The sequence below is a fragment of the Hyla sarda genome, chromosome 6 (assembly GCF_029499605.1).
Source record: "Hyla sarda isolate aHylSar1 chromosome 6, aHylSar1.hap1, whole genome shotgun sequence".
Lineage (NCBI taxonomy): Eukaryota > Metazoa > Chordata > Amphibia > Anura > Hylidae > Hyla > Hyla sarda.
The window spans coordinates 201,676,556-201,701,772 of NC_079194.1; the positions used below are offsets into that span (position 1 = coordinate 201,676,556).

The window sequence follows — 25,217 nt, forward strand, 5'->3', positions numbered from 1 at the left end:
CAAAATTGAAAGAATTATGATTTTTTAAAGGTAAGGAGGAAAAAACGAAAATGCAAAAACGGAAAAACCCCGGGTCCTTAAGGGGTTAAGGTCAAAATGGGCTTAGTCCTAAAGGGGTTAAAAAGATTTCTCCTATTGTCTTTTTTAGGTATTAAGTACTACAATCACCAGCAGATCTTACCGGCAGACCACCTATCTTGCTGACATCCCAAGATGAAGTCTCCTTTTCCAGTACTGCATCTTTAAACCCCAGCAGCACACGTTGGTCTTGGGAAGTAGGCTGAGCCATCTCCTTACACAAGAAAACAAAAAGTCAGTGTGACAGCATCCCTTAGGTTTAACTGTTGAAGACCCTACAGTTTTATAATATGGCCTCTCTATGGGCCTCAATACGACATCTGCCTTATCAGCAATGTTTGAATGTTTCGCGCAGCAGCCAATCTATACATGCAGAGCTGCAGTGTAAAGCATGAGGGAAAGATAAAGCAGAAACCTCTGATGGAACACGTTATGCCACAGAGCTAAAAAAAAAAAAAAAAAAAGCCATTGATGAAAAGAATAAGTACCAGATTAACATCAACCAGAGGTAAATTATACATTTTTATACAGTGTATATGTATCTACACAATATCTCATATAAAGGAGTCCACCTACATCTTTTCATGTTACAACACTGAAGAAACAACACTCGTGTTTAATGTTGTGCGGCCACAAAATAACTTAACACACAGCCATTAATGTCTAAACCTTATCAGCAAAAGTGAGTACACCAGTAAGTGGAGATGTCCAAATTGGGCACAAAGTGTCAATATTTTGTGTGGTCACCATTAATTTGCAGCACTGCCTTAAAGGGGTAATCCGGTGGAAAACTTTTATTTTTTTTTAAATCAACAGGTGCCAGAAAGTTAAACAGATTTGTAAATTACTTCTATTAAAAAAATCTCACTCCTTCTAGTACTTATTAGCCGCTGAATACTACTATTTTTTGAACACTGTGCTCTCTGCTGACATCACGAGCACAGTGCTCTCTGCTGACATCTCTGCCCATTTTAGGAACTGTCCAGAGCAGCATGTTTTTTTATGGGGATTTTCACCTACTCTGGACAGTTCTTAAAATGGACAGAGATGTCAGCAGAGAGCTCTGTGTTCCAAAAAGAAAATAATTTCCTCTGTAGCATTGAGCAGCTAATAAGTAAGGAAGGATTAAGATTATAGAAGCAATTTACAAATCTGTTTAAATTTCTGGCATCAGTTGATTTAAAAAGAAAAAAAGTTTTCCACCGGAGTACCCCTTTAAGTCTCTTGGCCATGGAGTTCACCAGAGCTTCACAGGTTACCACTGAAATCCTCTTTCACTCTTCCATGATGACATGACAGAGCTGGGGGATGTTAGAGACTTTCCCCTCCCCCACCTTACATTTGAGGACACCCCATAGAAGCTCAATAGGGTTTAGGTCTAAAGAGATGCTTGGCAAGTCCATCACCTTTATCCTCAGCTTCATTAGAAAGGCAGAGGTCATATGAGAGGTGTGTTTGGAGTCATTATGTTGGAATACTGCCCTGCTTATGCTCTGCCTCAGTATGTCACAGTACATGTTGGCATTCATATATCTCTCAATGACCTCCCCAGTGCCAGCAGCAGGCCCAGACCACAACACTCCCACCATCATGCTTGACTACAGGCAAAATACAATTGTCTTTGTACTCCTCACCTGGTTGCTACCACACAGGTTTGACACCATTTATACCAAACAAGTTCCTCTTGGTCTCATCAGGACATGGTACCAGTAGTCCATGTCCTTAGTCATCTTATCTTTAGCAAACTGCTTGCGGACTCTCTTGTGCATCACCTTTAGAAGAGGCTTCCTTAAGGGACAACCATACAGCCCAATCTGAGGCAGTGTGTGACGTATGGGCTGGGCACTGACAGGCTGTGGGCACCCTCCTCTCTCAAACCCTGAAGCAATCATAGGTCTATTCCCCAAAGACAACCTCTGGATATGAAGCTGAGAACGTGCACTCAACAACTTTGGTTGACCATGGTGAGGCCTGTTCTGAGTGAAAACGCTGTATGGTCTTGCTCGCTGTGCTGCAGCTCAGTTTCTATGTCTTGGCAATTTTCTTATTGCTTAGGCCATCTTTAGGTAGAGCAACAATTCTTTTTGTGACTAGTATAAGAGGGTGTGAGAGCTATGAGGGGCATTTACTAAGGAGTTTAGTCATTTTTTTCTGACTATTTTTGGCGCAAAATTGTCGCAATTGCACCTACCCTATTTTTTGTGCGACTTTCTCTAGCAAGAGTTAGAAAGTAAAAATTTTTTTTCCCGCTTAATTTACGCAAGTTTTCTGTTTTTACTTGCAGTGGTCAGGAATTTATTAACTGAGACAGTCGCAGTTGCGCAATAAACTGTCGCAACGGCCGAAAAAATTGACAAAATTTACTCCAGCTCCAACATGGAGCAGGAAAAGCTACTGCCGCCCGGGCTCCGACATACTTTCTCCCCGCTACCCTCACTGCGCTACCGGGGCACTGCAGTGATTTACATCCCCCCCTCTCACCTGCCAGCGCCACACAACTTCCATCTGTCTGCTAACTGTTGCAAGACTACAAGTCCCAGCATGCCCTTACAGTGAGGACACGCTGGGAGTTGTAGTCTTGTAGCAGCGGGAGCTGAGCTGAGCGTTGCGGGCGGGAGACAAGGGGGGGTAGCGGGGAGGCCGTATGAGGAGCCCGGGCGGCTGCACTGTAATCTCAGCCCGGGCTCCTGCCCTGAGAGCCAAAGGCTTTGGCTGTCAGGGCATGCTGGGTGTTGTAGTTGTGCAACAGCTGGAGGGCCACAGTTTGCAGACCACTGGTGTGTTGTCTGTAAACTGTAGTCCTCCAGCTGTTGCAAAACTAAACAGCTGAAGGGGACCGGCGAAGACGTTCACTTACCCTTCCGAGGCTCCAGCAACGATCGCTGACGGAGATCGTCGGGCGGCACTGTCGCGCAGCAGTGTCGCGCGGCGCTGGATCAGCCGGTAAGTTGCCCAAGCTTCCCAACCAGGGTGCCTCCAGATGTTGCAAGACTACAACTCCCAGCATGCCTGGACACCCTTTGGCTGTCCAGGCATGCTGGGAGTTGTAGTTTTGCAACAGCTGGAGGCACCCTTGTTGGGAAACACTGGCCTAAAACAGTGTTTCCCAACCAGGGTGCCTCCAGATGTTGCAACACTACAACTCCCAGCATTCATGGACAGCCTTTGGCTGTCCAGGCATGCTGGGAGTTGTAGTTTTGCAACAGCTGGAGGGCCACAGTTTGCTGACCACTGGTTTGTGGTCTGTAAACTGTAGTCCTTCAGCTGTTGCAAAACTAAACAGCTGAAGGGGACCGGCGAAGACGTTCACTTACCCTTCCGAGGCTCCAGCGACGATCACTGACGGAGATCGTCAAGCGGCACTGTCGCGCGGCAGTGTCGTGCAGCGCTGGATCCTACAGAAGCCGGTAAGTTGCCCAAGCTTCCCAACCAGGGTGCCTCCAGATGTTGCAAGACTACAACTCCCAGCATGCCTGGACAGCCTTTGGCTGTCCAGGCATGCTGGGAGTTGTAGTTTTGCAACATCTGGAGGCACCCTGGTAGGGAAACACTGTTTTAGGCCAGTGTTTCCCAACCAGGGTGCCTCCAGATGTTGCAAGACTACAACTCCCAGCATGCCTAGACAGCCTTTGACTGTCCAGGCAAGTCCCAGGTTGGGAAACACTGTGCCCGGCCTCCGCCCCACCTTACTGTAAGGGCATGCTGGGAGTTGTAGTCCTGCAGCTGGGGGCAGGGGACAAGCTTGTCACTTGCCCACACATCTCCTGCACCACACAACTACAACTCCCAGCATGTCCTTACTGTAAGGGCATGCTGGCAGTTGTAGTCGTGCGGGGTGGGAGATGTGTGAGCAGGTGATAAATGTACTAACCCATTTTTTTTTTCTTCTCATTTCAGATCCGTGTATCCTGTGGACTCCTTCGGATTCGGTGGACTACTTCGATGACCAGCGTTTTTCTTTGTTTGATTTTAATAAAATGATTAACGAGGGCTTGTGGGGGAGTGTTTTTTGTAATAAAATTTTTTTAAAACCTGCTCTGTCTTATAGACGGAGTCCATTACCAAGCTGGGCTTAGCGTTAGCCACAAAAACAGCTAGCGCTAACCCCCTATTATTACCCCGGTACCCAACGCCACAGGAGTGCCGGGAAGAGCCGGTACCAACAGGCCTGGAGCGTCAAAAATGGTGCTCCTGGGCCTAGGCGGTAACAGGCTGGCGTTATTTAGGCTGGGGAGGGCCAGTAACAATGATCCTCGCCCACCCTGGTAACGTCACGCTGTTACTGTTTGGTTGGTATTTGGCTGAGAATGAAAATAGGGGGGACCCTATGCGTTTTTATTTATTTATTTTTTTAAAATAAATAATTAAATATATTTAAAAAAACGCATTGCGTCCCCCTATTTTTATTCTCAGCCAAATACCAACCAAACAGTAACAGCCTGACGTTACCAGGGTGGGCGAGGACCATTGTTACTGGCCCTCCCCAGCCTAAATAACGCCAGCCTGTTACCGCCTAGGCGCGCCATTTTTGACGCTCCGGGCCTGTTGGTACCGGCTCTTCCCGGCACCCCTGTGGTGTTGGGTACCGGGGTAATAATTGGGGGTTAGCGCTAGCTGTTTTTGTGGCTAACGTTAAGCCCGGCTTAGTAATGGATTCCGTCTATAAGACAGCTTCCACTACTAAGCCTGTCTAGTAAAGTAAAAAAAAAGAAACACAACAGGTTTAAAAAAAAAATTATTACAAAAAAACACTCCCCCACAAGCCCTCGTTAACCATTTTATTAACATCAAGCAAAGAAAAACGCTGGTCGTCGAAGTAGTACACCGAATCCGAAGGAGTCCACAGGATACACGGATCTGTAGAAGAAGTAACCAAAAAAAAAAAAGTGTAAGTACATTAAGGGTACGTTCCCACACGGCGTATTTTGCTGCGTATTTGCTGCGTATTTGGTGCTGCGTATTTTCCTACCCATTGACTTCAACAGAGAAAATAAAATACGCAGCAGCAAATACGCCGTGTGGGAATGTACCCTTAGGGAGAAAAAAAACTGTTAAAAAAAATGTAATAACACACACACACACACACACAGTAAACGCCGTTTACCACTTCTGAGCCATGACTACAATTTAGTTATTGAATTATTTAGATGTGGTGAAAAAGCTAAAAAAAAAACTCAAAAACAAAAGATCCAGAAGGAAACCTAGCAGCCATACCTATTCAGACAGCAGGAAAAAGGAACAGACTATTTTTTCTACTACATGAAGTAAATTTCCCACTTTTGCCTATGTGTGCCAAATTTATTAATGCCGTGCAACAATTTAGTAAATTTGACGCACAGTCAAAAATGAAGTAGAAAAAAACAGGGTAAAAACCAGACTACATAGTAAAAGATTAGTAAATGCCCCTCTATAACACTAAATAAAAGATGCCTGCTCCCCACTTACACCTGAGTCACATGACACTGGGGATGTAAAATGGCTAATTAGGCCCAATATAAACAGTTCTACTTAGGTGTTTATCCCCTTAAGGACGCAGGGCGTATCCATACGCCCCCGTTTCCGAGTCCTTAAGGACTCAGGGCGTATGGGTACGCACTGCGTTCTTCCGGCCCCTGCCACTCGTCGGGCAGGGACCAGGATGCCTGCTGATATCGTTCAGCAGGCATCCCGGCATATCGCCCAGAGTGGTCCTGAGGCCCCCCATATCTGCGATCGCTGCAAATCGCCGGTCAATTCAGACCAGTGATTTGCGACTATTCCGGGTCAGTCGGGTCTCTGGTGACCTGGAAAAAAAAGGGTGAATGGGGCTGTCCGAGACAGCCCCATTCACCCTTACCCAGCAGGAGTGAGGTGGCACGGGTGCCGCCTCACGATCACATGATTGATCGTTCAGAACGACAGACCAATCACGGACCTGCTGGGCGGTGATCGGGATGGCGATCGGAGAGGCAGTTTACAGCAGGAGGTGAGGCCTGTTCACCTCCAGCTGTTGCTTTGCAACAACCCACAGAATGCAAAGCCAAAGGGCATGCTGGGAGTTGTAGTTTTGAAACAGCTGGAGTTCAAACTACAACTCCCAGGATGTCCTTTGGTAGTCTGCCTGCTGGGGGTTGTAGTTATGCAACAGATGGAGGCACATTTTTTCTATGAAAAAAAGTGTGCAGCCAGCTGTTGCATAACTACAACTCCCAACATGCACAGACTACCAAAGGGTATGCTGGGAGTTGTAGCAGTGTGCCTCCAAAACTACAACTCTCAGCATGCCCTTCGGCTTTCAATGCATGCTGATTGTTCCAGTTTTGCAACAGCTGGAGACACATTGGTTGTGAAACAGAGTTTGTTACCTAACTCAGTGTTTTGCAACCAGTGTGCCTCCGGCTGTTGCAAAAATACAACTCCCAGCATGCACTGAGAGACTGTACATGCTGAGAGTTCTAGTTTTGCAACAGCTGGAGGCACACTGGTTGCGAAACACTGAGTTAAGTAACAAACTCTCAGTGTTTCGCAACCAATGTGCCTCCAGCTATTGCATAACTACAACTCCCAGCATGTATGGTCTGTCAGTGCATGCTGGGAGTTGTAGTTTTGCAACAGCTGCAGGTTTGCCCACCTATGTGAATGTACACGGTACATTCACCCGGGCTGGTTTACAGCGAGTTCTGCTGCAAGTTTGAGATGCGGCAAATTTTACGCCGCAGCTCAAACTCCGAGCGAGAAACTCAATGTAAACCTCCACCGTGTGAATGTACCCTAAAAACACTACACTACACTACAAAAAATAAAAAGTAAAATACTACATATACACATACCCCTACACAGTCCCCCCCCCCCCCAAAAAAAAAAGTCTTGTACGGCAGTATTTCCAAAACAGAGCCTCCAGCTGTTGAAGAACAACAACTCACAGTATTGCCGGACAGCCACTGACTGTCAAAGCATGCTGGGAGTTTTGCAACAGATGGAGACACCCTGTTTGGGAAACACTGCCGTAGGGTATTTTTGTGACGTATTCAAACCCGCAAAATTTCAATTCAAATTCAAATGCGCATGGCGCTCTCTCGCTTCGGAGCCCTGTCGTATTTCAAGGAAACAGTTTAGGGCCACATATGGGGTATCTCCGTACTCGGGAGAAATTGTGTTACAAATTTTGGGGGGCTTTTTCTCCTTTTACTCTCTATGAAAAGGTAAAGTTGGGTCTACACCAGCATGTTAGTGTAAAAAAAAAATTAATGTTTACACTAACATGCTGGTGTTGCCCCATACTTTTAATTTACACAAGCAGTAAAAGGGAAAAAAAGACACCAAAAATTTGTAACGCAATTTCTCCTGAGTACAGAAATACCCCATATGTGGGCGTAAAGTGCTCTGCGGGCGCACAACATGGCTCAGAAGTGAGAGTGTGCCATGTACATTTGAGGTCTAAATTGGTGATTTGCACAGGGGTGGCTGATTTTACAGCGGTTCTGACAAACGAAAAACAATAAATACCCACATGTGACCCCCATTTTGGAAACTACACCCCTCACAGAATGTAACAAGGAGTATAGTGAGCATTAACACCCCACAGGCTTTTGACATTTTTTTGTTAAAGTTGGATGTGAAAATGAAATTATTTTCACTAAAATGCTGGTGTTACCCTACATTTTTTATTTTCACAAGGGAGAATGGGAAAAAAAAGCCCCCCAAAATTTGTAACCCCATTTCTTCTGAGTAAGAACATACCCCAAATGTGGATGTAAAGTGCTCTGCGGGTGCACTACAATGCTAAGAGAAGGAGCGTCATTGGGATTTTGGCAAGAGAAGGTGTCTGAAATTGAAGGTCATGTGTGTTTACAAAGCCCCCATAGTGCCAGAACAGTGGACCCCCCCCCCACATGTGACCATTTTGGAAAATACACCCCTCACGTAATGTAATAAGGGGTACAGTGAGCATTTACGCCCCACAGGTGTCTGACAAATTTTTGGAACAGTGGTCCATGAAAATGAAAAAATTTATTTTTCATTTGCACAGCCCACTGTTCCAAAGATCTGTCAAACGCCAGTGGGGTGTAAATACTCACTGCACCCCTTATTAAATTCTGCAAGTTCTGCAAGATCTGAAATTTGTGAAGAACCTGTGGGGTGTTAAAGCTCACTGTACCCCTTGTTACGTTCCTTGAGCGGTGTAGTTTCCAAAATAGTATGCCATGTGTTTTTTTTTTGTGTTTTTTTGCTGTTCTGGCACCATAGGTGCTTCCTAAATGCGACATGCCCCCCAAAAACCATTTCAGCAAAATTTGCTTTCCAAAAGCCAAATGTGACTCCTTCTCTTCTGAGCATTGTAGTGCGCCCGCAGTGCATTTGACGTCCACACATGGGGTATTTTCATACTCAGAAGAGATGGAGTTACAAATTTTGGGGGGCATTTTCTCCTTTACCCCTTTTAAAAATGTAAAATTTGGGGGAAAACCAGCAATTTAGTGTAAAAAAATAAAAATTAATTTACACATCCGACTTTAACGAAAAGTCGTCAAACACCTGTGGGGTGTTAAGGCTCACTGGACCCCTTGTTACATTCCTTGAGGGGTGTAGTTTCCAAAATACTATGCCATGTTTTTCATTTTTTTTGCTGTTCTGGCACCATAGGGGCTTCCTAAATGTAACATGCCCCCCAAAAGCCATTTCAGAAAAACTCTCCAAAATCCCATTGTTGCTCCTTCCCTTCTGAGCCCTCTACTGCGCCCGCCGAACACTTGACATACACATGAGGTATTTTCTTACTCAAGAGAAATTGGGTTACATATTTTGGGGGGCTTTTTCTCCTATTACCCCTTGCAAAATTTCAAAAACTGGGACTACAAGAGCATGCGAGTGTAAAAAATTAAGATTTTGAGTTCTCTCCTTCACTTTGCTGCTATTCCTGTGAAACACCTAAAGGGTTAACACACTTTCTGAATGTCATTTTGAATACTTTGGGGGGGGGGCAGTTTTTATAATGGGGTAATTTATGGGGTATTTCTAATATGAAAGCCCCTCAAATCCACTTCAAACCTGAACTGGTCCCTGAAAAATTCCGATTTTGAAAATTTTGAGAAAAATTGGAAAATTGCTGCTTTACTTTGAAGCCTCTGATGTCTTTCAAAAGTAAAAACATGTCAACTTTATGATGGAAACATAAAGTAGACATATTGTATATGTGAATCAATATATAATTTATTTGGGATGACCATTTTCGTTACAAGAAGAGCTTCAAAGTTAGAAAAATGCAAATTTTTCATGACATTTTGGGATTTACCACTAACATAAAATAGAATATATGTCACGAAAAAACAAATCTCAGAATCAGAATAAACGGTAAAAGCATCCCCGAGTTATTAATGCATAAAGTGACAATGGTCAGATGTGCAAAAAAGGGCTGAGTCCTTAACCCCTTAAGGACCAATGACGTATGCATACGTCATCACACCCTGGGTCTTAAGGACCCAAGACGTATGCATACGTCATGGTCTTTTCCTGGTCTCCGCCGCTCACCCGGCAGAGATCCGAAGCGGATTCCTGCTGAAATCCTTCAGCAGGGATCCAGGGCAAACTCCGAGGGGGGCCATGTAGGCCCCCCATGTCGGCGATCGCTGCAAATCACTAGGGAAATCGCCCCTGCGATCTGCGGCGATACCGGGCTGATCGGGTCTCTGGGACCCGACCGCCCGGTAATTTTGCATGATCCCGGCTGTCACAGACAGCCAGGACCATGCTGAAGTATAGGAGCGAGGTGGCAAACCGGCCACCTCCTCCTATCCCCTGCGATTCTTCGGTTAGCTAACCGACCAATCGCAGGGGGGGGGGGGGGGTGTTACTTCCTCCCGCCCTGCCAGGCCCCTGGAAGTCAAGGAAGACCGGTGGACACGGCGGGGGACGGGGGAGTTCTGGGGCCCGGGCCCGGTACTTACCTCGTCCCTGAAGACCCGGATCCTGGCGATGAAGACGGTGGCGGCGACAGATGAGTGGATCTTCAGCCGCGGTCGGGCCCTTTACAGCAATGGACATCGCCGTAAAGCGACATGCATTGCTGTAATGGGACCCTGTATATTACAACTCCCAGCATGTTCAGACAGCCCTTGGCGTCTGGGCATTCTGGGAGTTGCAGTTTTGCAACATCTGGAGGTTCGCACTTCAGATGTTGCAGAACTACAACTCCCAGCATGCCTGGACAGTTTTGGCATACTGGGAGTTGTAGTTTTGCAACATCAGGAAGGGCACAGATTGGGAACCACTGTATTAGTGGTCTGCAAACTGTAGTCCTCCAGCTGGGGGTTGTAGTTCGGCAACATCTGGCTCTAAAGATGTTGCTGAACTACTACTTCCAGCATGCCTGAGAATGTTTGGGAGTTGTGGTTTTGCAACAACTGGAGGCACACTGGTTGGGAAACATTGTCTGTTTCCTAACTCAGCGTTTCCCAACCCGTGTGCCTCCAGCTGTTGCAAAACTATAACTACCAGCATGCACTGATAGACTGTGCATGCTGGGAGTTATAGTTTTGCAACAGCTAGAGATTTCCCCCCCCCCCTGTGAATGTACAGGGAACATTCACATGGGCAGGGGCTTACAGTGAGTATCAGGCTGCAAGTTTGCGATGCAGCAAATTTTGCGCGGCAGCTCCAACTCGCAGCGGGAAACTCGCTGTAATCCCCCGCCCGTGTGACTGCACCCTAAAAACACTACACTACACTACACAAAATAAAAAGTAAAAAACACTACATATACACATACCACTACACAGCCCTCCTCCCCTCCCCAATAAAAATGAAAAACGTCTGGTATGCCACTGTTTTCAAAATGGAGCCTCCAGCTGTTGCAAAACAACAACTCCCAGTATTGCCGCACAACCGTTGACTGTCCAAGCATGCTGGGAGTTTTGCAACAGCTGGAGGCACCCTGTTTGGGAATCACTGGCATAGAATACCCCTATGTCCACCCTTATGCAAATCCCTAATTCAGGCCCCAAATGCACATGGCACTCTCACTTTGGAGCCCTGTCGTATTTCAAGGCAACAGTTTAGGGCCACATATGGGGTATCGCCGTACTCGGGAGAAATTGCCTAACAAATTTTGGGGGGCTTTTTCTCCTTTCACCCCTTATGAAAAGGTGAAGTTGGGGTCTACATCATCATGTTAGTGTAAAAAAATAATTTTTTTTACTCTAACATGCTGGTGTTGCCCTATAATTTTCATTTTGACAAGAGGTAAAAGGGAAAAAAGCCCCCCAAAATTTGAAATGCAATTTCTCCCGACTACGGAGATACCCCATATGTGGGCGCAAAGTGCTCTAGGGGCGCACAACAAGGCCCAGAAGGGAGAGTGCACCATGTACATTTGAGGTGATTTGCATAGGGGTGGCTGATTGTTACAGCGGTTTTGACAAACGCAAAAAAAACAAGACCCCACATGTGACCCCATTTCGGAAACTACACCCCTCACGGAATGTAATGAGGGGAGCAGTAAGAGTTTACACCCCACTGGTGTCTGACAGATCTTTGGAACAGTGGGCTGTGCAAATTAAAAATTTTGTACAGCCCACTGTTCCAAAGATCTGACAGACATTAGTGGGGGGTAAATGCTCACTGTACCCCTTGTTACGTTCCTCAAGGGGTCTAGTTTCCAAAATGGTATGCCATGTAGGGGTTATTTTGCTGTCCTGGCACCATAGGGGCTTCCTAAATGCGACATGCCCCCCGAGCAAAATTTGCTCTCAAAAAACCCAAATATGACTCCTTCTCTTCTGAGCATTGTAGTTCGCCCGTAGTGCATTTCAGGTCAACTTATGGCATACCTTCATACTCAGAAGAGATGGGGTTAAAAATTGTGGGGGGTATTTTCTGCTATTAACCCTTGCAAAAATGTGAAATTTGGGGGGGAAACACATTTTAGTGAAAAAAATATGTATGCAAAAGTCGTGAAACCCCTGTGGGGTATTAAGGCTCACTTTATTCCTTGTTACATTCCTCAAGGGGTCTAATTTCCAAAATGGCATGCCATGTGGGTATTTTTTGCTGGCATCATAGGGGCTTCCTAAATGAGACATGCCCCCGAGCAAAATTTGCTCTCAAAAAGCCAAATATGATTCCTTCTCTTCTGAGCATTGTAGTTCGCCCGTAGTGCACTTCAGGTCAACTTGTAGGGTACCTCCATACTCAGAAGAGATGGGGTTACAAATTTTTTTTTTTTTTTTTTTTTTTACATATGCAAAAGTTGTGAAACACCTGTGGGGTATTAAGGCTCACTTTATTCCTTGTTACGTTCCTCAAGGGGTCTAGTTTCCAAAATGGTATGCCATGTGTTTTTTTTTGCTGTTCTGGCACCATAGGGGCTTCCTAAATGCAACATGCCCCCAAAAAACATACTCTCCAAAATCCCCTTGTCGCTCCTTCGCTTCTGAGCCCTCTACTGCGCACGCCGAACACTTTACATAGACATATGAGGTACGTGCTTACTCGAGAGAAATTGGGCTACAAAAATAACAATACATTTTCTCCTTTTACCCCTTGTAAAAATTCAAAAATTTGGTCTACAAGAACATGCGAGTGTAAAAAATTAAGATTGTGAATTTTCTCCTTCACTTTGCTGCGATTCCTGTGAAACACCTAAAGGGTTAAAATGCTGACTGAATGTAATTTTGAATACTTTGGGTATGCAGTTTTTATAATGGGCTCATTTGTGGGGTATTTCTAAGATGAAGACCCTTCAAATCCACTTCAAACTGAACTGGTCCCTGAAAAATTGTGATTTTGGAAATTTTGCGAAAAATTGGAAAATTGCTGCTGAACTTTGAAGCCCTCTGGTGTCTTCCAAAAGTAAAAACTCGTCAATTTTATGATGCAAACATAAAGTAGACCTATTGTATATGTGAATAAAAATAAAAATTGGAATATCCATTTTCCTTACAAGCAGAGAGCTTCAAAGTTAGAAAAATGCAAAATTTTCAAATTTTTCATAAAATTTTGGGATTTTTCACCAAGAAAGGATGCAAGTTACCACAAAATGTTACCACTATGTTAAAGTAGAATATGTCACGAAAAAACAATCTCGGAATCAGAATGATAACTAAAAGCATTCCAGAGTTATTAATGTTTAAAGTGACAGTGGTCAGATGTGCAAAAAATGGCTGGGTCCTTAAGGGGTTATACTTTTGTTGCCAAGGTTTGGACATTAAAGGGAACCTCTCATCAAATAAACTTTTGATATATTTTAGATTAATGAATGTTGAATAACTTTCCAATAGCATGTTAATGAAAAATATGCTTCTTTCTATTGTATTTTTCCGATCAGTCCTGTCAGCAAGCATTACTGACTCATGCTGGAGTCCTAAACACTCAGAGCTGCCAGCCTGCTTTGTTCACAGCCAAACAGGCTGTGAACAAAGCAGGCTGGCAGCTCTGAGTGTTCTCCTTTGTGAACAAAGCTGACTGGCAGCTCGTAGTGTTTAGGACTCCAGCATGAGTCTGAAATGCTTGCTGCCAGGATTGGTAGGGAGACCCCTAGTGGTCATTTCTTCAAAGTGGAAAATTAAATAGAAAGAAGCATATTTTTTAATAACATGCAATTGTAAAGTTGTTCTGCATACATTAATCTATAATATATCAAAAGTTTTTTTGATGAGAGGTACCCTTTAACCCGATAACGACCACGGACGAGTATAGACGTCCAGGTTGGCGGGCGTTCCTGCACCTGGACGTCTATACTCGTCCATTATTCTCGTGGGTGCTGCCCAGTGCACCCACGAGATCGCGGCAGGGACTCGGCTGTATCACACAGCCGGGACCCTGCTGCACTGCCAGGACCGAAGTAAACTTCGGTCCCCCCAGTTTTAACTCTTACAGCCGCGGTCGGAAGTGACCGCGGGCTGTAAGTGTTATGACAGAGGGAGGGAGCTCCCTCTGTCACTCCTGCAGCACCCCGCATCGCGATCGCGGGGTGCTGTGTGTGTCCGCGGCTGGCCGGGACCTGCCGCACTGCCGGGAGTGAAGTTCACTTCACTCCCGGCAGTTTAACCCTTACAGCCGCGGTCAGAAGTGACCGCGCGCTGTAAGGAGTTCTGACAGAGGGAGGGGGCTCCCTCTGTCTCCTCTGCAGCACCCCGCAGCGCGATCGCGGGGTGCTGCTGCATACCTGGGCAGCCGGGGGTCCTACAAAGACCCCCAGGTCTGCCCTGGGTATTGCCTGAAAGGACGTGCCAGAGGCACGTCCTAATATGCTGCCTGCTAGTGAAAACTGTCAGGCAGCATATAACTGCAATGCTTTGGAATACTAAGTATTCCAAAGCATTAAAAAGTGTAAAAATAAATAAATAAATAAAATAAAAGTGTAAAAATAAATAAAAATGTCATAAAAGTGTAAAAAAAAAAAAAAAAAAAAAATTTTTTTTTTTTATATATATATTAAAAATACATTTATTAAATGAATCTAATAAAAAAAAATGCATAATGTGTAGGATCGCATTGGCGGACATCCGCAGCATGTAATATGTTGCGGATGTCCACCATGTGATCCTACACATTATGCAGCAGTCACGGTAATGAGCTCCCTGCTGCGGCTGGGTAGCTTTGTGTGTCCACTCATAGCGGCGGATTTCCCGCCAGCAGTCATGAGCGGACACACTGAGCTACCCAGCCGCAGCAGTAATGGATATATTCGCCATGAGCGGGTGCTTATTCCCACAACATGGCGGATATATCCATCAGGAGCCTTAACTGTCACAGACAGACGCGTTATACTGCCAGCCGACCAAGGACCAATCAGAGAGGTCCCTGGTGCAGCCAATAACTTGTAGGAGTGCGGTATATAAATGGGGTCACTTGTGGGGGTGGGGTTACTGTTCTGCCCTGAAAGCCAAATGGCGCTCCTCTCCTGAGTCCTACCACGCGGCCAAGGAACCATATATGGTCAAAGCGGGGGTATTTCCGAACATGGGACAAGCAGCTAAATAAAATATAGGGTGCATTTCTTTCAATATCAGAAGTGATGTACAAAAAATATGCCCCCCAAATGATGCATTTGTGAAAAATTGCAAATTTCGAATTTTTAACACTGACTTTGTAATAATTCCTGCCAAAAAACTATGGTGTTAAAATACTCACTGTACCCCCTAGCGAATACCTTGAGGGGTCTAGTTTTTCAAATGGGGTCATTTGGGGGGGGGGGGGTGTTCCTATGTTCTACTACCTTTTAATTTCTGCAAACCTTGCATAGCAAACAAAAAAAGATGTACTTTTCAAATTTTCAAAATTTTCAAAATTTCAAGTTAAATTGTTAGGCTTCTAACTAATTTAAAATGTTAATTAAAAAAAAAAATGACGTCAAAATAAAGTAGACATCTGAAAGTATAAGTTTCATAAACTATTTGGTCAGTATGTATAAATATATGCACCCTATTAGTGTTAAAATAGCAAAAAATCTTAATTTTTTGTAAAAATGTCATGATTTTTTGCATTATAAAAAAAAACTACAAATGATATCGGCTTACTTTTACTATGTACATGAAGGACGACTTGTGACAAAAAAACAATGTCAGAATTATTGTGATTGGCAAAACGTTACCAGAGTTATTCTCTAATAAAGACAGACATCCCCGATTTGAAAAAAACAGGCCTGGTCTTTCAGGGGCGTACAGGTTTATTTGCATTGGTCCTTAAGGGGTTAATGTTTGTTGGGTTATTTTCAGGGGACACAACATTAAACACTGAGTGTCATTTCTTCATTGTTGTCACATGAACAGATATATTTACAGAAATATGAGGGGTGTACTCACTTATGTGAGACAGTTTTCATAGCATGCTGGGTTTTGTAGTTCCCCAACCATAAATTGCAGACCCATGCTCCTAGGTATTCTGTATCCCAGGGGCTCGGAAACAGGCTCCACTATACTATAAGGAATACTGCCCCCCTCTGCCGGCCATGAGATATTGTTACCTGGAGCCTTAAGAGGCCATGTCACAGCCGTCCAGCTAATAGTATCTGTGTACAGTGCAGGGCAGTGACACAGGCCTCCTAATACATGTGCTACGAGTAGCGAGTCACATAAACACTTCACAACCTAACTTACTGTCTCTCTCACGTACAACCAACAACCAATCCCTAACTGAGCCGCACAGACAGTTGGGATCAGCTGACCTCATTAATCATAGCAGCTGAGCCAATCAGGCTTATCAGGAAGCAGCCAATAACTGACAGAATAGCTGGGAAGAGAAAGTGGGCGGGGCTTAAGCTTAACACTTTTGATGCTGCACAGTTTTAGTGTAATTGCTCCTTTACTTGTAGTGTGACTGTACAGTAGTGGGTTGTAGTGAGAATGCAGGGGGTTGTAGTGAGAATGTAGGGGGGTGTAGTGAGAATGTAGGGGGTTGTAGTGAGAATGTAGGGGGGTGTAGTGAGAATGCATAGGGTTGTAGTGAGAATGTAGAGGGTTGTAGTGTGAATGCAAAGGGTTGTAGTATGAATGCAGGGGTTGTAGTGAGAATGTAGAGGGTTGTAGTGTGAATGTAGGGGGGGTTGTAGTGAGAATGCAGGGGGTTGTAGTGTGAATGCAAAGGGTTGTAGTGTGAATGCAGGGGGTTGTAGTGAGAATGCAGGGGGTTGTAGTGAGAATGTAGAGGGTTGTAGTGAGAATGCAGGGGGTTGTAGTGAGAATGTAGAGGGTTGTAGTGTGAATGTAGGGGGGGTTGTAGTGAGAATGCAGGGGGTTGTAGTGTGAATGCAAAGGGTTGTAGTGTGAATGCAGGGGGTTGTAGTGAGAATGTAGAGGGTTGTAGTGTGAATGTAGGGGGGGTTGTAGTGAGAATGCAGGGGGTTGTAGTGTGAATGCAAAGGGTTGTAGTGTGAATGCAGGGGGTTGTAGTGAGAATGTAGAGGGTTGTAGTGTGAATGTAGGGGGGGTTGTAGTGAGAATGCAGGGGGTTGTAGTGTGAATGCAAAGGGTTGTAGTGTGAATGCAGGGGGTTGTAGTGAGAATGCAGGGGGTTGTAGTGAGAATGTAGAGGGTTGTAGTGAGAATGCAGGGGGTTGTAGTGAGAATGTAGAGGGTTGTAGTGAGAATGTAGAGGGTTGTAGTGAGAATGTAGGGGGTTGTAGTGTGAATGTAGAGGGTTGTAGTGAGAATGTAGGGGGTTGTACTGTGAATGTAGGGGGGTGTAGTGTGAATTTAGGGGGTTGCAGTGTGAATGTAGGGGGTTGTAGTGAGAATGTAGAGGGTTGTACTGTGAATGTAGGGGGGTGTAGTGTGAATGTAGGGGGTTGTAGTGAGAATGTAGGGGGGGTTGAAGTGAGAATGTAGAGGGTTGTAGTGAGAATGTAGGGGGTTGTAGGGGGGGTTGAAGTGAGAATGTAGGGGGTTGTAGTGTGAATGTAGGGGGTTGTAGTGAGAATGCAGGGGGTTGTAGTATGAATGCAGAGGGTTGTAGTGAGAATGTAGGGATTTGTAGTGAGAATGTAGGGGGTTGTAGTGAGAATGCAGGGGGTTGTAGTATGAATGTAGGGGGGTGTAGTGTAAATGCAACGGGTTGTAGTGAGAATGCAGGGGGTTGTAGTGAGAGTGTAAGGGGTTGTAGTATGAATGCAGGGGGGTGTAGTGTAAATGCAAGGGGTTGTAGTGAGAATGTAGGGTGTTGTAGTGAGAATGTAGGGGGTTGTAGTATGAATGCAGGGGGGTGTAGTGTAAATGCAAGGGGTTGTAGTGAGAATGCAGGGGGTTGTAGTGAGAGTGTAGGGGGTTGTAGTGAAAATGTAGAGGGTTATAGTATGAATACAGGGGTTGTAGTGAGAATGTAGAGGGTTGTAGTGAGAATGTAGAGGGTTATAGTATGAATGCAGGGGTTGTAGTGTGAATGTAGGGGGTTGTAGTGTGAATGCAGGGGGTTGTAGTGTGAATGCAGGGGGTTGTAGTGAGAATGTAGGGGGTTGTGACTGTGTAGGGGATTGTAATGAGTATGTAAAATGTTGTAGTGAGAATGTAGAGGGTTGTAGTGAGAATGTAGGGGCTTGTAGTGAGAATGTAGGGGGTTGTAGTGACTATTTAGGGGATTGTAATGAGAATGTAGAAGTTTGTAGTGAGAATGTAGGGGGTTGTAGTGAGAATGTAGGGGGTTGTAGTGAGAATGTAGAGGGTTGTAGTGACTGTGTAGGGGATTGTAATGAGTATGTAAAATGTTGTAGTGAGAATGTAGGGGGTTGTAGTGAGAATGTAGGGGGTTGTAGTGACTGTGTAGGGGATTGTAATGAGTATGTAAAATGTTGTAGTGTGAATGTAGGGGGTTGTAGTGTGAATGCAGGGGGTTGTAGTGTGAATGCAGGGGGTTGTAGTGTGAATGCAGGTGGTTTTAGTGAGAATGTAGGGGGTTGTAGTGTGAATGTAGAGGGTTGTAGTGTGAATGTAGGGGGTTGTAGTGTGAATGTAGGGGGTTGTAGTGTGAATGTAGAGGGTTGTAGTGTGAATGTAGGGGGTTGTAGTGTGAATGCAGAGGGTTGTAGTGTGAATGTAGAGGGTTGTAGTGAGAATGTAGAGGGTTGTAGTGAGAATGTAGAGGGTTGTAGTGAGAATGTAGAGGGTTGTAGTGAGAATGTAGAAGGTTGTAGTGTGAATGCACGGGTTGTAGTGAGAATGTAGGGGGGTTGTAGTGAGAATGCAGGGGGTTGTAGTGAGAATGTAGAGGGTTGTAGTGACTGTGTAGGGGATTGTAATGAGTATGTAAAATGTTGTAGTGAGAATGTAGAGGGTTGTAGTGAGAATGTAGGGGGTTTTAGTGAGAATGTAGGGGGTTGTAGTGACTATTTAGGGGATTGTAATGAGAATGTAGAAGGTTGTAGTGATAATGTAGGGGGTTGTAGTGACTATGTAGGGGATTGTAATGAGAATGTAGAAGGTTGTAGTGTGAATGTAGGGGGTTGTAGTGTGAATGTAGGGGGTTGTAGTGTGAATGTAGGGGGTTGTAGTGTGAATGTAGAGGGTTGTAGTGTGAATGCAGAGGGTTGTAGTGTGAATGCAGAGGGTTGTAGTGAGAATGTAGAGGGTTGTAGTGAGAATGTAGGGGGTTGTAGTGAGAATGTAGGGGTTGTAGTGAGAATGTAGAAGGTTGTAGGGGGTTGTAGTGAGAATGTAGGGGGTTGTAGTGACTGTGTAGGGGATTGTAATGAGTATGTAAAATGTTGTAGTGAGAATGTAGGGGGTTGTAGTGAGAATGTAGGGGGTTGTAGTGAGAATGTAAGGGATTGTAATGAGAATGTAGGGGGTTGTAGTGACAATGTAGGGGGTTGTAGTGACTATGTAGGGGATTGTAATGAGAATGTAGAAGGTTGTAGTGAGAATGTAGGGGGTTGTAGTGAGAATGCAGGGGTTGTAGTGACTATTTAGGGGATTGTAATGAGAATGTAGAAGGTTGTAGTGAGAATGCAGGGGGTGTAGTGCAAATGTAGGGGGTTGTAATGAGAATGTAGAGGGTTGGTTTACATTGAACTCGGCAGCATAAAATTTGCAGCTTCAAATCCTGTGCATCAAATAAGCCCCGGAAAACTGTATGTGTGAATAGACCCTTATTGAGAAAGAATTATCACAAGAAGTGCGAACCAAAGTGCAGCTCTCATGTTCCAGGCTTTTGCACTTTTACGAGTAGTGAACTTTGTACGGTATTCTCCTACTGACTACTAGTAAACATCTAGGTGTTGCATTTTTTACATTCACAACTGTGTATGTAAATCTAGAAAAGTTATGCTGTCTCGATTATAGAGAATACAAGATGTATTATCATTTGTTTAACAACTGTGTGTAACCATATTGGAAGTGCTTATAATGAAGCAGCTTTGGCATGTACACAATGCAGTTGTGTAATACACAGGGTAGTGTTGTATTCTGTTTCAGATTTCTTGCATGATGCAGTTTCCTGTTCTCTTTGGCAGCTGAAGTGTTAAGTGGGTGGGGAGCAGTTGTGGTGTCACAGGCTGGGGTGAGAGCTGAGTGAGATTTCGGAAGAGTCTATACTCTTGGATTTGGAACAAACAGGTAAATTATGGCAGCCTGTGTGGAGTTGTGGTAGTGTGGTCTTAGTGCTGGGTTATGACACTGGACAGGCGGGGGCTCTTGTTGTGGCTTGTAAAAGTACACATAAAGCTAGCCATAACATTGATGTCTAAGCGGTGAACACGAGTCGTCGTTCCTGACCTCAATGTATAACGTATCCCCCTGTACTAGTGACCTATAACTATTACATTGACATTGATGTGTCTCTGAGATCCCACTTAGATGTAGTTCATCTGAAAGGTGCCATATTTTGAAGCAATCTGGGCTATTATATGTGTGACTTCATGTAATCATGGGGCAGATTATTACTGACACAAGGAAAGACTAGCTGTGGGCTTCGAAAACTCCATCAGTATAAGATCAAACTATACATTTTTTTGATGGGCAGAGAGAATCTCCTGTCTGAAATGTTTGCCAAAATTACTTTGTGCCAACTGTAGAGCTTGGTGGAAGATGGTTAATACTAGGGGATTTTTTTTTTAGGGAGCGATGGGGTTGACGGTGAAGGGAAATCTTAAAGGGGTACTCCGGCGCTAAGACATCTTATCCCCTATCCAAAGGATAGGGGATAAGATGCCTGATGGTGGGGGTCCCACCGCTGGGGACCCTCGTGATCTTGCACGCAGCACCCCGTTATAATCAGTTCCCGGAGCATGTTCGCTCCGGGTCTGATTACTGGCGATCACGGGGGCCGGAGCGTTGTGACGTCATTGCCCTGCCCCCGTGTGACGTAACGTTCCGCCCCCTCAATGCAAGCCTATGGGAGTAGGTGGGACCCCTGCAATCAGGCATCTTATCCCCTATCCTTTGGATAGGGGATAAGATGTCTTAGCGCCGGATTACCCATTTAATGCTTCAGTTCACCAAGGGGCCTTAGATCAACCCCTCAAAAACAATGCCCTAGTATTATTCATCTTTCACCAAACTCTACATTTGGCACAATGCAGTCATACAGGTAAGGCTTTTCTGGAATTTATCAAATGTCTGCTCAAAATAGTGCATATATCTCGAACTGGGTGACTAGGTGACTCCTTTGGGCCCTAGACATCAATGGGGTCCGCTGCTCCCATTAACAGTATACGTCAGCATCCCGTTTTTGGCGTGATACCGATGAATACTATTAACGGATGCATAAACGTAGTATTAACCAAACCTAAGTGTCATTTTTGTGAATCCCAAGTAGAGGTTTACACGCAGAGTTGGTAACATGTTTCTTTTCATGTCCTACATGGGTGTGAATGGTGAGCATGACAATGTTATGATTGGCTGAATTCAATAGTGCACAAAGAATATAGGGGGGATGCCATTGTTTAAAAGGTTAAACCAAGCTGCCTATTAAGGTGCCCAGCTTTCACACCCAGGACAGAAGCGTCTGATGTTTGTTTTCTCCTCCATGACCCTGTAGCCTCTGGATTGGAGAAACAAGTTCTTGTTATCCAAAAGCAAAATAGATAAAACAGCCAAAACAGGGCCCCTCTCTCCTAGGGCCCAAGAGCAGACATCTGCTTCTATGAAATGTATGCTTGTGACTGCTCATACCACGTTTTTGCCCTGCATAAAAGAAAGGTTTCTATAGTAAAGATCTACGTAAAAGGTGTGCTCTTGTTGGTAGATATGTCATTCTTTCCTTACTACAGGACATAATCATGCCAAATGCTCTCTTATATTATGGGGGAGCAAATTTTCTGAATATTGTATTTGAGAAAAATATATATTTTACATGCAAAGATGCAACCTCATTTGAAAAGTCACAGATGATGTCTTTTCCATTTGGCTCAGACCGCAATGTTGACTTCTTCCAACTGTGTCTCTTTGCTGCAGAATTGGCAGACAAACATTTTAGGCTCCACATTGTTCTAGCTCCCTTAGTTCTTCTATACAAACTCTCCATCTATATGGTCCCAATTGGTACTAATGCCACTCTTAGTTCCCCACACTAATAGTGCCTCTTTTTGTGTTAGCTACATAGAAGTTTTTTTCCCCCTGTGCCTCCATTAAGTAGTTAGGTAGAGGCCTCATTAGGGAGCCAGGTCGGGGAAGCCCCTAGTATTTCCCCCAAGCACCAACAGCCAACCCCCATTAGGTAAGTCTTTCATCTCATTAGTAGTGCACCTTTGCATCTTAGGTAGGTAGGTAGGTCCCCCCTCAATCAGTAGACTCACACTCAATAAGGTAGATAGGTTGACTCACCCTTATTAGATGGGAAAAAGCCCCCCCATAATATAAAAAGACATAACCCCTAATTAAAAATGGCAGACTACCCCCTGCCCTACATTATGTAATTAGGCTACCCCCTGCCCTACATTATGTAATTAGGCAGACCAACCTATAGGCAGTCCATCCCCCTGCCTCTGTTATTAATACTCTCTGTGATCAAAACACCCTCAAACTGATAAGCTCCTGGATCCTCTTTCTGCGGTGCATAATGATCGCAGGCCACTGGCCGATAGGAATCTTTTGGCGAGCCATATGTTGTGCAGGCCTGCTTTAGAGTGTGGGGATTGGATGAGGAAGCAAAGGACCAAAGGTGTCTGAGCACAAAACTGCATTTTCTTGGGAGAAGTCATCATGGTAGTCTGGGCTGGATGAGAAAAAACATTTAAGTAAAAGACTCCAACCAGAGAAGACATCACCTGTGATTCAGCTTGTGAATACAATTATTCAGCGCTGCATTCTCTTGTATAGTAAGCAGTGTGAGAGTACTTGGCAGGCTGTCTGTGTAGAACTATATAGTCACTGTATGCCAGTATTATTGGTTATTTCGGATTTTGGATAGAAGTAGCATACACATGTCCTTGAGTAAAAGAGCAAGTGCTCTCTAATAAGCCATTTCTTTTGACAGTATAGCTTATATATTTTAACCCTGTCCTGACATTTGAGACACAAGATGTCATGGATGGTAGTGTGGAGTAGGTTCATCTTAATCTGCAAGAGCCATCAGCACAAATAAATCTAATCCTGCCATTTTAACCACTTAGATGCCTTAGATGACAGCTAACAGCAACCTTGACAAATAAGCCAGTAGATCATTGGGGCTGCCAAAAGTCAGACTCCTGCTGATCTAACATTATTGGCCTGTCCTGAGGGTCGGCCATCACTTTGAGGCTAACTCCCTTAAATTGTGGCTGGCAACTTTCTAGGAAAATTGCTTATATGCTTTCAAACATGGCAGAACTTTCCACCACAAATGAGAGTGAGTTTTGTTGTGGACTCACAGGATAAAGGCTAAAGAGTATTCAGGGCTTCATGTAATCGAAAACAACTTTTCACAGTATGACCTATGAAAAATATTTCTAGTGGCTCCTTCAACCCCTTAATGACACAGCAATTTTTTTCCTCCTCACCAGGGCCGGACTGGGTGTGAAAACCAGCCCTGAAAAAAAATTACATACCAGCCCCATAGTGTTGCGTCATTATACCAGCACGTCGTCATTTTCTTGTTCATAAAAGGTAAACTAGGGGTAGACATCCTGTTGCCACTCCAGATGTTGTGGACTACACCTCCCATGATGCTTTGCAAGCCTTATTGGAGATGTAGTCCAAAAGATCTGGAGAGTCGAAGGTTACCCACCCCTGCTCTAAACCAAAAAAATATCATAATGCAATATATAATGCCATCACCCTAGTCTTTCTCCCTCAACCTATTTACATTTCCTTCCCCACAAATATATATAATATTAAAATATATAATCACCAAAGCCCAAGTTGAATAACTTTAGACCCTCCACTCTTTCCTGCGCTCTAATACAATGCTGACTCCCCTCCTGAGCTCTAATACAATACTATCTCCCTAATCTAATACACTGCAGACCCCCCCCACCCCACTAATACACTGCAGACCCCCTCCCCCTAATACACTGCTGTTTCCCTCCCCTGCCCCTAATGCTGCCCCCCCTCCTCTCCCATCCCCCCCTAATACACTGCTGATCCCCCTCCCATCCCCCCTAATACAATGCTGATCCCTTCTCACCTAATACAATGCTGATCGCCCCTCCCCCTAATACCATGCTGATCGCCCCTCCCCCTAATACAATGCTGATCCCCTCTCCCCCTAATACAATGCTGATCCAGTCTCCCCCTAATACAATGCTGATCCCCCCCCTAATACAATGCTGATTTCCCCATCCCCCTAATACAATGCTGATTTCCCCATCCCCCTAATACAATGCTGATGTCCCCACCCCCCAATACAAAATACAATGCTGACCCCCCTCCCCTTCCATCCCCGCCCCCAAAACACTGCTGCCATCCGCCCTAATACACAGTTCCCCCACATTAGGTGTGAAGTACATTTCCACCACATTAGGTGTGCAGTATAGTTCCCCCACATTAGGTGCAGTACAGTTCCCCCACATTAGGTGCACTACAGTTCCCCCACATAAGGTTGGCAGTTTAGTCCCCACATTAGGTGCAGTTTAGTCCCCACATTAGGTGCAGTATAGTACCCCCACATTAGGTGCAGTATAGTCCCCCACATTAGGTGCAGTATAGTCCCCCACATTAGGTGCAGTATAGTCCCCCACATTAGGTGCAGGATAGTTCACCCACATTAGGTGCAGTATAGTTCTCCACATTAGGTGCAGTATAGTTCACCCACATTAGGTGCAGTATAGTTCACCCACATTAGGTGCAGTATAGTCCCCCACATTAGGTGCAGTATAGTTCTCCACATTAGGTGCAGTATAGTTCACCCACATTAGGTGCAGTATAGTTCACCCACATTAGGTGCAGTATAGTTCACCCACATTAGGTGCAGTATAGTTTCCCCACATTAGATGTAGTATGTTTCCCCACATTAGATGTAGTATAGTTCCCCACATTAGATGTAGTATAGTTCCCCACATTAGGTGCAGTATAGTTACCCACATTAGGTGCAGTATAGTTAGCCACATTAGGTGCAGTATAGTTTCCCCACATTAGGTGTAGTATAGTTCCCCCATATAAGTTGCAGTATAGTTCCCCCACATTAGGTGCAGTATAGTTCCCCACATTAGGTGCAGTAGAGTTCCCCCACATTAGGTGCATTATAGTACCCCACATTAGGTGCAGTATAGTTTCCCCACATTAGGTGTAGTATAGTTCCCCCACATAAGTTGCAGTATA

The 25,217-nt window shown here is 44.7% G+C and overlaps 2 protein-coding genes across 11 annotated transcripts in view; one reads left to right on the plus strand and one right to left on the minus strand.

The window, feature by feature from the left end:
* Positions 1-25,217, minus strand: part of FBXL8 (F-box and leucine rich repeat protein 8) — an 80,791-nt gene that overhangs the window by 36,650 nt on the left and 18,924 nt on the right. For 2 of the 10 annotated variants that reach the window (XM_056526245.1, XM_056526235.1), the window contains exons 1-2: positions 16,019-16,147; positions 182-292 (exon numbers count right to left, since the gene is read on the minus strand). In XM_056526245.1, the coding sequence (XP_056382220.1) occupies positions 182-289 (108 nt within the window). In that variant the 5' untranslated portion in view covers positions 290-292; positions 16,019-16,147. The other 8 variants (XM_056526241.1, XM_056526239.1, XM_056526236.1 and 5 more) reach the window with 7 other exon arrangements.
* TRADD (TNFRSF1A associated via death domain) overlaps positions 19,994-25,217 on the plus strand; it is a 56,518-nt gene continuing 51,294 nt past the window's right edge. Inside the window, exon 1 of the mRNA XM_056526252.1 lies at positions 19,994-20,096. The gene's annotated coding sequence lies outside the window, so the exon portion shown is untranslated. The remainder of the gene's footprint in view (positions 20,097-25,217) is intronic.